The sequence below is a fragment of the Anser anser genome (assembly GCF_964211835.1).
Source record: "Anser anser genome assembly, chromosome: 4".
NCBI lineage: Eukaryota > Metazoa > Chordata > Aves > Anseriformes > Anatidae > Anser > Anser anser.
This window is the reverse complement of record NC_139724.1, coordinates 66,328,380-66,341,294: the sequence shown is the minus strand read 5'-3', so window position 1 is coordinate 66,341,294 and position 12,915 is coordinate 66,328,380. Positions and strand designations below refer to the sequence as shown.

Here is a 12,915-nt window from a genome sequence, read left to right as displayed (position 1 = left end):
TTACCCATTTCTAGGCCTGGTATTTTAATGTGACTTTTGAAGTTGTAGTGCTCTTCTAGTTTAGGATCTTAAGCACAGTTTTGGTCAGAAAAATGAGAACCGTGAAGCAGCATCCTATAAAACTTTTACAGAGCAAGACAGGTCTGCACCTGCACAAATATGTTTCCATCCTTCTAAGGAGATCTTTTGTCTGTTCCTGCACGTCACCTCTCTATCAGAGGTGATCTTGGTTCCTTTCTAGTTCACGTGTTACCAACAAGTTATCAGCTAAGCTTTGACTGCAGCGTCTTAATTAATGGAGGCAGAAGGAAGCCACCAAGGCTTTCAAATCCCACTGTGGATTTGCAGTGCTCACATTTAGCAAATGCCTGCTTTGCGTTGTAAACTGAACTAATTTTGTAGTGTAATAATAAATTATTAAGATTCATTGGTATCTTTTGTACCAGAAAGTACTGGTTCGCTGGGTAGATCAGCATGTGACCCATACAGATCCTTTCATCTGAGGATTTCAGACTTCTTACCAGACATTAATTAATTTAAACTTCACAGCACCCTTGAGACTGAAGGAATACTGAACCTCACAAAGATATTTCTATATTTTGTGAAACATAAGCATGCTTAAAATTTCTAGGGAGTTTTTAAAGTCCAGAAGGCAGATGAAGAAGAAGAAAACCAACACATGATATCCATAACCACTAATAGCCAGTTTTCCCTTGGGAAAGGGATGGGTTTATCAATACAAGTCCAACAATGGAAAATACACTTTTCATTTTTCTTATTTATTTTATAATTGCTGCATCTATAAATATTAGGCTAGATAAGCAGAAAAACACTAAATAGAAATATGTAGCGTAATAAAAATCCCAAGTATGTGATGTAGCCTATATATATTTTTAGTAATCAATGTGACTGATACAAATGAAATGTATTGAACGTTTATATGGAGCTCTTCAACTGCAAATTGAAATAACCTCTTGTTCTGTAGATTGATCAACTGTACTATTTTTGTTGCTTGAAAATTAGCATATCAATATCTTTAGGAGATGCCTAATGATAAAAACACTCAGAGAAGTGGAGCGATTGATTGATTTTTAAAATAAAAAATGGTCAAAGTTGAAGTTGCTATAGAAATGAGAAATGCTTCGTGTATTCATATATACTGCCTTTAAAATAATTTGCACTAGCATTTGAAAGAAGTATTTGGATCACCCACACTGGGGAAAGAATTTTGATGAAATGGGGGTGAAGGAAGGAAAGGGAACAAAATGAAAATGATGCAGGAATGGAGGTTAGCAAAGGCTGTGGTGGCACCTGAAGTGCAGAAGCTTTGGAAAGTCTTTGACTGCTCCATGAACAGATGTGTAAAACAACTGTTAGAAGGTCTTTTTCTTCTTTCTTTCTTTCTTTCTTCCTTAATTTTATTTTTATTTTTTCAGGAGAAGAGTTGGCATTTATTTTTCTGCCTAGGGTTGGCAGGTTGGACTTGGGAGTAGACAGTATCAGGGAAATCTGCAGCTTTAAACTGAGAAGAAACTCCATGTGAAATGTTTTAAACATCTATTTATTGGCTTCATAACCTCTTGCTTAAGGAGGCATCCTTATTCTGTCATCATGCGTCATGATCATATCCATCATCAAAAAGGGCGAACTTAGGTTTCGTTCCATTCTCTGTGAGATTAATACATTTTTTTACCCCCTTTTCTCTCTTACCCTTGCAACACATTTCTCTCTGTTTTCTTAGCAGTTATTTCTGCTGCTTTCCCTTGTTAGGAGGGCAAATTTTTTTCTATTTCACACAATGTTTTCTTTGCTGGAACTCGTGATGTTGTACCAATACATCACTGCCCACTCCCACAACAGGCCAGGCAGGTATCATTGGTCTCTCTTCTTATATAGTTAAGAAGCAACTTAGCAAACTGGCTTTAGTATCTGGATTGTTTCCTTGCATAGTCAAATTGTCAGGATTGGCATTCAGCTGTGAGCTATGAGTGGTTTTGGTCCGTTCCACCTGCAAACTGCTGAGTTGGATATGCATGTGCTCTGCAGGGTCTGTCAACCAACAGCACCCTCTGACTCACTTGAGGGTATGGGGTTTTCTTTATAAGTATTTTTTTCAGTTGGCAACATTGGTTGGATGTGCAACCTTTAGGGACACAGACTGTTTCAGTGTGGGATTTGGCTGAGCCAAGGTGCAGAAACTTCTTTAAGGAATAGTTTGTGAAACGGGAAGTAACCACGTTCAGAATTCCTATGTTGACAGAAAGCTGTCTTTTCTTTTAAAGATAAAACAATCAAGTTATGGAAAATTACTGAAAGAGATAAGAGACCAGAGGGGTACAACTTAAAAGATGAAGAAGGAAAACTTAAAGATCTTTCTACGGTAACATCACTACAGGTAAGCTGTTGTCTTTGTCCAAAATCCAGTTGTTCCTGTACGAAGAAGGTAGTTATGTCTTACTCAGTAAGAGATTTAAATATGTAAGTAGTGCTAAGAATATATATGATTATTCTCACTGAAGTTTTAGCTGACTTGAATCTATAGCATGTTTTTCAAGACACAAGTGCTTTATGATTAGTGACCAGCACAGAAATGTTTCCACAGTATATCATCAGTTTTATTCTTCCTTATAAAATTATCTCAACATGACTTAACATACTTTCACATGGGATTCTGGAACCTCGTGTGCTGGAAGCAGTCTGCTTAATATTAAAGAGTGTACTCACCTCATTCAGAGTAACTGAATTAGACAGTACAGCGAAGTTCAGTCTCATCTTTATTACTGTAGTATAAAAGAATTATCTCCTTTCTGAAGAGTGGGATTTGCAGTAGTTTGTGCTCCAGTGAATGCAGGGCTCTGCATTGCTGATGAATGCAGTCATGGAGCTCATATAAGCATGTATGATGTTGTAATAGATTTTTGTTCTCAGACTTTAATGGCTGAATTCACTTCAGGCGTTTTTCCAAAGGAAGTGGCTAAAGGTTATAACTAGAAGGCTATGTTGTATAAATGCTGCTATTTCATCCATGTTAAAAACAGTCAACTCCCACTTCCAAACCAAACCAATATTTTCTATTGTGAAGAAAAACCTCCAAAGTCTGAAGATCTACGGAATACAAGTAGGATGAAATACCTATTCGGTATGATTAAGCAAACAAAAATGTTTAGGATTGCTTATAACCTGAGAATTCAGAGAACCATTGTTTTGTTCCTTTAGTAGCAAGTTAAACTCAAAGCTTTAACTTCTCTGTGTTCCTCTTTAAATGATCTTGTGGACTGATGTATGATAGATTGTTTCTGATGCAGTCAACCACATTAAATAGTCCCAATTGAGCTTCAAAGCCTGTCTGTGTTTAATGCTTTACCAACGTGGAATAGATTGGCATTGTCTAGATATTGAAACATGACACTGAAGTGACACACAGGGAAATAACAAGGGTGCAATGGTCAGTTGGCTTTGTTTTGTAAGATTTCATTGATTACGTTTTGCAGAGATTATAACCTTTTTGTCCCTTGTCTTTTTTTATGCGATAGAGACATCAAAAGAAATACTGTAAGTGACTTAAACAACAAACTCTTTAGGAAAATCAAATACTAGGAATTCATTGTTTGCTTGCTAGAACCACAACCTCCTGCATATGTGGGACACTAGCTCCTGCTGTGAGACTGGCCTGCACTGTGGCAGCTGCCAGTGCCTCTCTTCCAACGGTCCAAGCTTTCTGTCACTCTGCCTGGCTCTCCATGGCTCTTGTGTCTGTTCTTTCCCCCTTGGCAAGGATGGCCTAGCCCAGCTGTTCATCCATAGAGAAATTCAATTTGCATACACCACTGAGAAATTTTATAATTTCACTATCTTTGAATGCTTGCTCTCCATCAGACTCTCATCATGCTAGCAAAAAAAATAAAAATTAAAATCATACTCTTTTCTGGTTTGTTTTTTGGCAGGTGCCTGTACTGAAACCTATGGATTTGATGGTAGAAGTCACTCCCCGGAGAATCTTTGCTAATGGTCACACCTATCATGTCAACTCAATATCTGTCAACAGTGACTGTGAGACATACATGTCAGCAGATGATCTCAGGATTAACCTCTGGCATTTAGCAATCACGGATAGAAGCTTCAGTATCCTTTACTGTGGTTCTTTTCTCAGTGTTGATAGCATTAGCAGGGCTTAAGAGAGCCATTTTAAAATATTTTCTGCAGATTAAAAAAAATACCTTACACCTATCAGAAACCCTGCAGTGTTTGTAACAGAAAATGCTCAGATATCATAAAACTAAGAGGTTGCAAAATTCAGGGAATTCTGTGTGAAAAATAGCAGTCTTGGAGTTGGTTAACGACAAGTAAACAGGAAAGTGATGCTGACCAAATGATAACTAACCACCTGACTAGCATAATTTATACCATTATTTCCTGAAGACACTTTATGCTGAGCTACTCCACCTTTTTTTTGCTGAAAAGTCTGTCCTTACTGTGTTGTTTTCCCCTGTTCTCCATCATCCTTCTTCGCAAAACCGTTATGTCTGAGGTGTGCACAGTTTGGGGGTTAGGCTCAGCTGCTTCATGTGAGTTGTGTTTGGGGTTAGTGCAGTTGTTGTGGCATCAAGCACTGGCATCGTCCTGAAAGCTGTGTTGTGGGATCGTTCCAATCATCTGCGAGGCTGCCCCTGCACTGCAGTGGGATGACTTGCAGGAGGAGCAGAATGAAGGGAGCCAAGAAAAGTGATTCTCTGCATTTTGCAGAACATAAAGGGACTAGCAAGACAAGAAATAGGTTATGAGGCCAGCTCAGAATATTGTCTTCCTTTTTGTGATTTCTGCTGTTTTGTTTGTTTGTTCGTTTTGTATTTAGAAAGGAATTAGAAGAATATTTCTCCATGGAGGCATATGAGGGACTATTAGATGTTAAAGGGAAATTGTTGTTCTGCTGGGGACAAATTCCTGAAAGAAAACACCAACATGAAGGGGTGTTCTTCCTGTCCGTAGCAGTCTTCCATGTTTCTTCCTTCATAAGCTTGTTCATCAATGGAGCTTGGCCCATGCTCTGTTTAAGTCACAGGAAAAAAAAATAAATCATTAAATCAAACAACTATTGATGTTCTTAAAAACAAAAACCAAATGTTTTTTGTGCCCTTGCAGTGTCAAATGACAGGTGCCTTTACCCGTCAGGATTGTAGATAATGTGAAATTGGAAGCAAATTGAGGAGATAGTCCTTTTCTGTCTTTCAGCTGTCTAGATTAAGTGGCCTCAATGGTGCCTTCTTTAATAAGATTGGTTTTTGGACCAATTTATATGTGGTCTTTCAAAGCACAGCAGTATCTGCCATTGATATCCAAGCAACTGTACTTCTGTCATTTCATAGAAGAGAACAGAGTGGGACAGTTTTTTTTTGCCAGCACACCTGTATGGAGTAGCAGCATAGTTTCTGACAGCGTCCTTCTCACTGTAGCTTCAACCTCCAGTCTTGTGTCTGTCCTGGACACTTCTGTAGGTGCCTACTGTGTGTTTTCTTCCTTTCTTCTAAAGCAGAACAAGCACAGCAGTCTCTGTGTGTCTGTGTATGATAACACTCCAGAATACTATCTAATCTATCTAATCTCCAGAATACTTATATGTCTTTGCTTTTGTTGTGTTAAAAGCTGTTTTATAAAATATGGATTGTCAAGAGAAATATTGCTGACAACTTAAAAAATATGTATATTTATTATAGTTCATGAGGACAACATGAGTTTTTATTAAGGCATTTCCCATGGTTAAGAGCTTACTGACTGAAATATCAGCCCAAAATGAATTTTTAAACCCCAAGTGTGTGTAAATCCTTGAAAATAAAAGACTCGCTATGGGGGTATTGATACAATCAGAACAGAAGTTTTGTGAATGTGTTGGTGGTAAACAATTCTTAGCATTTATGCAGAGCCTTTTATTTTCAAATAATTTATATATAATGATCAGTTTATCTTCACAAAAGAATAAAAGGTTGGTAGATGGATGGATTTGTCTGCTGTATTGTGGATGAGGAAGCTGAGGCAGAAAGTTTAAAGAAATTGCTTATGAAAGCTATAAATTATCTTTATTTATAATTTATATTTATCTTTAAAAATTATCTTTATCTAATTTCTGATTATTCTTATAAATTTATATAGACTGTATTCACTTCTGCTTCAGACAGTAGAGATTGTACCTGTACTCTGTTGTCTGACCCAGATCATCAGGCAGATTACTTTTACTTAAATCTTTGACAAACAGAAAAGTTGAGGTAGGCATGCCAAAATAATAGGTTCAGAGTATTGCTCATAACAAGGAATTACTGGACAATGAAGATAACTGGAAGAAGGGAATGAGTAAAGTAAACATGTATCAGATTTTCCACTTTTTTTTTTTTAATCATTGTTATTATTATTATTCCATATAATGCCTTGTAAAATTGCAGGGGCATGCTTTCTACTAGGTTTTGAAATCTGTCCAATAATGAAAATTCATTTCTGTCCTACAGAAAACCCAGTTACATAAAACTCTCCTGGAAGTAGATTAGCTTCTGGTAAAAGCATCAGGCATGCAAGTTGCAATTAGGACTAGACATATTAAGATGAAAAAATTCTGCCAAGCAAACAGTTTAAATTATAAATGAATGTTGCTGGGCTTGGTGCCTTCTGCTACACAGCTAGGAGGACAGGCAGGAGAACGCTCAGGCAGTTTTAAAAATGCTTGCCTCACACCTTTTTATTAGACGTAAAATGGAAATGAAACATCTTGATTTTTCCACTCCAGGCTTGATTCCTTGAAGTACATGTTTACATGTAAAACACTAAGTAGAAAATATTTTGGTCCAAAGTGGCATTTGTTAATAAGGGATCTGGCAGTGATATGTATTTGTCTTTCTACTTTCCCTCAGAGACAGCGCTGCTCCATATAATGAACTGCAATCTGTTTACCCAAGAGGCTGGTTGTGACAATGACACAACAAATACAGTGGTGGAGTTTCTGGACATTCAGCTCGTGTTTGAACATTTTTACAAATTACACGGGAAAGGCTGGAGAAACACAGTCAGATTAGCAGTGATATTCTAGTTGTTGTTTTTTTTGTTTGTTTTTTCAAGTAAAATAGTTTGTCTTGTAGATTTTTTTGAGAACAGTTGGGTTATAACCATTATTCTAGCAGTTTTACAAATCACTAGGAATTATTTATTTCTTTGAAAACAAAAAGACAAAGCAATGCAGATCGTAAGTTAATTCTCTTGCTGGCCCCCTTGGAAAATATTGTAATTCAGCTTTGCAAAATTTGACCAGAATATGTGCTTTAGATAAAGCCTTAGGCAAATCAGATGCAATTAGTTGTTTTCTGGTTTGCTTTTTTATTAGCATAAACACTATCTGGGGTGAAAAGCAGACAAGTGAATTTTGTGCTGTGGCTGTGTAAATTTTCATGAGGAATATGCAAGACTTCTGTACGTTACTTCCCACTTGCAAGCAGATTTGCTCTGTATCGTTTGGGCAGGAGGAGGCAATGGAGAAGAGGAGGTGAGAGGAAAAGAAGGGGGAAGGTCAGCTGGTAAATAATTACGCATATGAGGCTTTTCTTCACTGAAAGGTTTTATGTGTTTGGTTGTGTTATGGAGAGCAGGTCTCACTGTCCTTAATTATAGATGATACTCTTCAGTGGAAAAGAAGTGAGGGAAAGGTTGCTGTATTTGTTAATGTTGTCTGAAATGGTGTAGCAGTGTTGCCCATAGCTTAAACCTTTAGATAAGTCATCTTGGGTGTAGTGAATGAGAAAACAGGACAGCTGGAAGCATACTGATAAGGCTTACTTCGCATCAGCAGCAATCTTTGGACTATCTAGCTGCACTAAACATTCTTTATGAGAATGTATTTGGATCACTCATAGAACTGTGTAGCTCATAGCACTTGAACTCCCTTCATTTCCTGGTAGCACACTATTTCACTCTGGAGGCTGTCATGGCATTGCTATGGAAACAACATCACCGTTTCCAGCATGTACTCATCTTGAGACTCATCTTGACTAAAATACTCATTTCTCAGTCAGATCAATATAGTCCAGTGTTATCCCGTTTTAATAAAAAATTCCTTCTTCTGTGTCCCAAAAGGGTTAAGCTAATTAGCAAATCACCATAGCGCCTTCTTATAGTCTAATATATTCCAGCATTTGAAGCATATCGTGGATAGTCAGATCGTTAGGCACTGTATCTTGGGGAAGTTAATTTACTTACAAAGCAAACAACAACAATAAAAGCAAAGAAGTAGTAAAACCAAAACATCACAGTACATAGATGGAGACCAAGTTTGTGGCAGCCCCTTGTGCACCTGAATAACATGGGGCTTTTAACATCATGCTCTGGGGGCTGCCAACAGGCTGGGGAAGATATCTAGTCTTACAAAATTCCTGTTACCTGCCTCGGTGCTATGTATTTGACTGCTAAGCTGAAAACAAATATGCAGTATTCTCTTGGTGTTCATGGAGCTGGAAGACGGCAGGCTTATGCCCTTGAGTGAGATAAAGTTGCTTCTATAAAAATCCTCAGACGCGATGACTGTGCACAAGCTGTATTCACAATGTATTTTCCATGCTCTCAAAAAATTGCCTTCACTGCATGAGAACCTGCTTCTTCCCCCACCCCAGCTCGGTTTTCCTCAAGCGTACACTTTCTGTTTGGAGAGTTTGCAGACATTATTTCTCTTCTTTTGAGAGAAATGTATAATATATTTTAGCACTTCCTATTCTGTCAAGAAAGTTTCTGCCACCTGCATCATGTGATTAAAAGGTACATACTGTACCAGGAGGCCATATTCTAGCAAGAGTGGCTACCAGCAAAATTTGAGTAGCTTTTCCTCAAACTGGTGGTGTTCTTGTATTTTTTACTTCCCAGGGTCCCCCCTTCTCCCACATGCATTTTCTCTGTCTCTCTTCTTTAAAGGCAAAATGAAGATGTCTGCAAAGCTAAAATCACATCTGTAAGTCAGAAGTAGGGGATTGCAGAAGGGATTGCTGTATGGACAAACTATCTGTACAGTTTGGCAAGTTTGTTTAGAATGTAGCTGTTGAGGAATGGTTGCTTTGCTCTCCTAATTAAAACACTGCTATGTGAATAACTAAGGGGAAAAAAAGCTATTTTCAACAAGCTGCTTAGATTCTGGATTGATGTAATGTATTCTTTAATCTCTCTCTCTCTCTCTCTCTTTTTTTTTTCTTTTTTTTTTTTTTCAGTGGGGTAATACTGGCCTTGTAAAAATAAGAGCTGACAGTAGGGAGGGACTCTGTCAAGGATTGTAGTGATAGGACAAGGGGTAATGGTTTTAAACTAAAAGAGGGTAGATTTAGGTTAGATATAAGGAGGAAATTCTTTACTGTGAAGGTACTGAGGCACTGGAACAGGTTGCCCAGAGAAGCTGTCGATCCCTGGAAGTGTTCCCTGACCCTGGCCAGATCCCTGGCCCTGGAAGAGGCCAGGCTGGATGGGGCTTTGAGGAACCTGGGCTGGTGGGAGGTTTCACTGCGCATGGCAGGGGGGTTGGAACTGGATGGTCTTTAAGGTCTCTTCCAACCCAATCCATTCTGTGATAAGTGATTTTGAAATTACTTATACAACTTTAGATACAAAATCACCCACTAATTTGAGGATTGTGTACGCAGAGGTGATCTAGTATTTAGTTTTGCTAGCATGTCATTAACAGATCGGGAGCAGGTACTGTAGTTCTTATCCCTAATGCTGAATCTTTCTATGTTAGCAAAGAACCACAGATGGTGAAAAATTATAGGTCACATACTGTCACTGACTGAATCTCAAGGCTCAGAAATAGGAACCAGCTCGAGCATGAACCATGTAAAGTGCTGCTGATAGGACCTTACGAAAGTGCTGTCCTGTATACATGCGATAGTGCTTAAGGGTTCTTAAGAGAATTCTTGAAATTGTGAAAAATAACCCATAATTTCTGGAAAGAGTCTTCTCATTTAATTATATGCAATTCAGATTGCCTTTTTCAGATGCCTGGAAAAGAGAGGATAAACTTCTGTTTTGTAGTGAGCCATGAGGTGTCTTTCCTGTCTGAGCAGAGTTTCCATGCCTTTTCCATATTGATCATTCAAAGCTTAACAAATATATCAAGTTTATAAATGATTGCCGGAAGTTGGGCTCTTCAACAATATTTTAGGGCTTTTTCAACGAGTATTATGGACCTGGAAAAGCAAGCATGGCTATACTCTTTGATGTGATTGCAGTAGCTATTGAGGAGGAAAGAAGGATGCTTTGCCACTGTCAAAGTGAAGTGTATGTATGTTATTTCTTGTCTAAAGGTCTGACCCACCCACATTCTGATATTCTTCTTCTCTTTTCCTCTTGGTGAGCTTATTCAGAAATATACCCTTGGCTGCATGAAAGTAAAAGTATTTTTGTTTTCTGTAGTTGTTGGGAGAGGGACTTCTGCATTGTGCTGAGAAGTTCATGAATAATGTTACCCAAAATAAACCCCATTGGAGATCAAGACACAGATTTGTAGTCAGGTGGGTTGGAATAGCCTGAATTTACAACTATCAAAAGTTTATGCATCATCCCAGGAGATACAAGAGCTAGGAAGGGGACAATCTCTGTTAGACAAGGTAAGAGTTAAAGTAACTTTAATCAGTGTTTTGGAGAAAAAAAAAAGCTGTAGTGAAATGTGCTTTGTCCTCTCTTCCTTTTTTTTCATGGGTCAATCAGCATTTACTTTATATGTTTGAGGCCTAATTTAATGTTGCAAAATGTGATGATTTTGATGAAGCCCAATAATCATTTTGTTTAAGCTGAAATATGAACTACATACCAAAAATTACTGATGTGTACAAGCAAAGCTAGATAGAGTTCCAATATCAAAATTATGTATGCACCATAAAAAGACTTAATACAGATTAAATTGGAGAAATAACTTAGAATAAAACCCTATCATCATTTTAATGGAGCTGTTGAGCAATATTACTAGATATCAATGACCAAATAAAGCCTGTTTTTCTTTAAACTGTTTTATATTCTGTAGGGGTCCACACTAATTAGATATGTAATAATAGATAAATAATAATTAAGAAGAATAGAAAAAGAGGAAAGAATTCTCTGACTGCTAGACTGGGGACCACACTGACTCCATGGGTATGTAATTAAACAATGCATCTGGCACCTGTTCTTCATAACCACTGTAGTCAAATATGGCACAAAATGAAGAAATTTAAGCTTTCAACAAAATATCTCATATGACTACTAAAATGAGGATTTTTTGAAACGTGGTAGCTGGGGAAATCCTTGATGTGTGTTTTTGCTGCCTGTTAGGAATAATACAGTAGGGATTATTTTATGTAAATCATACGAGTGTTTTTAGTGTCAGTTGAAGACTAAAATTAATGAAAAGACTAAAATTAATGAAAAATTAAGTATGTATAACTGTAAATTGCTATCTTCTCTGGACCATATAGAATCCTGATAGTAACAGGGCCTTTCATAAACTCTCACCAAATTCATCTGTAAGAAAAATGCTGTGTCACTAGTGTAAAGTGCCAGGAGGAAACTGCATTTCTAGAGTTACTGAAAGGATTTTGTCTTATAGCCACTGACATAGATATAGCTTCTACAATACTGTTATTCAGAATAATGCAGGCATTGAGTTGGTTGAGGTAAAACTATGCCCGACACAAGGATGCAGCATTATTTTTGACATGATCATCATGTACTGTAGAATATCATAATTGATTACAGTTTTTAAGCTTTTCAGAGCCAAAACGGTCCTGTGTTTATCTTGTGCAAATTGTGGACTTTATCTGTAACTAACTGATGTGATTCAACTAATAGATATTAATTCTAACCAGTAAGGCTGTGTGAATAGTGACTCTAAGAACCTTAAGGGTGATTTGTTTTCAAGAAATACAGTGAAGTCTCCTCATCTTTTAGGGGACTCTGATACCAGATTCTGGGAGCTATGAAAATGATGAATAAATTTGCAAAAGTAGTCTTTGAAACTTTTGTTTGATTTTGTTTCTTGCCCAAGGATACCTTATGATCCTTGTGGGAAACCACTGCATTTTAACTATTCTCATCATCTTAAGTTGACTCATATCTCAAGAATTTGACTATCAGCCAGTCAAACAGAATTGGATGAAAAATCACATCTGATAGCTAAAGGTGAGAGATCAGAGCTAGTTAAACAGTATTTTAGCATCGAATCACTGTCTGAGACCATTCTGCCAGACTGCTGAAATGTTCATTGTAGTGAAAGCAAACAGTACATGGCTGGAGGATCAGATATCAGTGTCTTCAGGGCATGGGATTGAACTATGAAAATATTCCCTATCTAGCTGTCCTCCAAAAATACATAAATCGAAAGAGTTGAGCCTGGCTGTGAAAAACTAATTATAGCTGAGGCCTTTGCATTCTTGGCAAAGATGAGTCTTTTCCTTTTTCTGGAATTGTTTTTAGAGAAGTTAATTTAAAGTGATTTGAGCATAGCTATAGCCTTGGGATAATTACTGCACTGCAGATTTATTGTTTAATAAAAATATTAATTTTTTAATCAGAATACCTAATTTTCTTACTTATCACTCCTGTCCACACACAATTTGAATGAATAAGTATGTGATTCAGTTATTCTTTTAATGGATTTCTCCTTTATCTAGGCCTCCATCTTCTCTAATGCAGTTGTCCCCAAATAGAGATGCATACCCATTACGTAGTTGCTGCAGAGGTAAGGAAAAATATAGCCAGAGGCATTAAAATACTCTTGGTTTTTAGAACCATACAGTGAATTGCAAAAAAAAAAAAAAAAAAAAAGAAAATTGTCTGGAGTTGCAGCAGATGATAAAGCATAGCGTGAAATCCTGAGCCCATAAAAGCCATGTCAGAACCCTTTAATAGTACACTGAAGAACAGCACTAGGATTTC

At 37.4% G+C, this 12,915-nt stretch overlaps 1 protein-coding gene across 1 annotated transcript in view; it reads left to right on the top strand.

The window, feature by feature from the left end:
* The window catches only part of PPP2R2C (protein phosphatase 2 regulatory subunit Bgamma), a 190,339-nt gene that overhangs the window by 139,684 nt on the left and 37,740 nt on the right, over positions 1-12,915 (top strand). Inside the window, 2 exon segments of the mRNA XM_083834463.1 lie at positions 2,283-2,395; positions 3,945-4,122. Of these exon segments, the coding sequence (XP_083690589.1) occupies positions 2,283-2,395; positions 3,945-4,122 (291 nt within the window).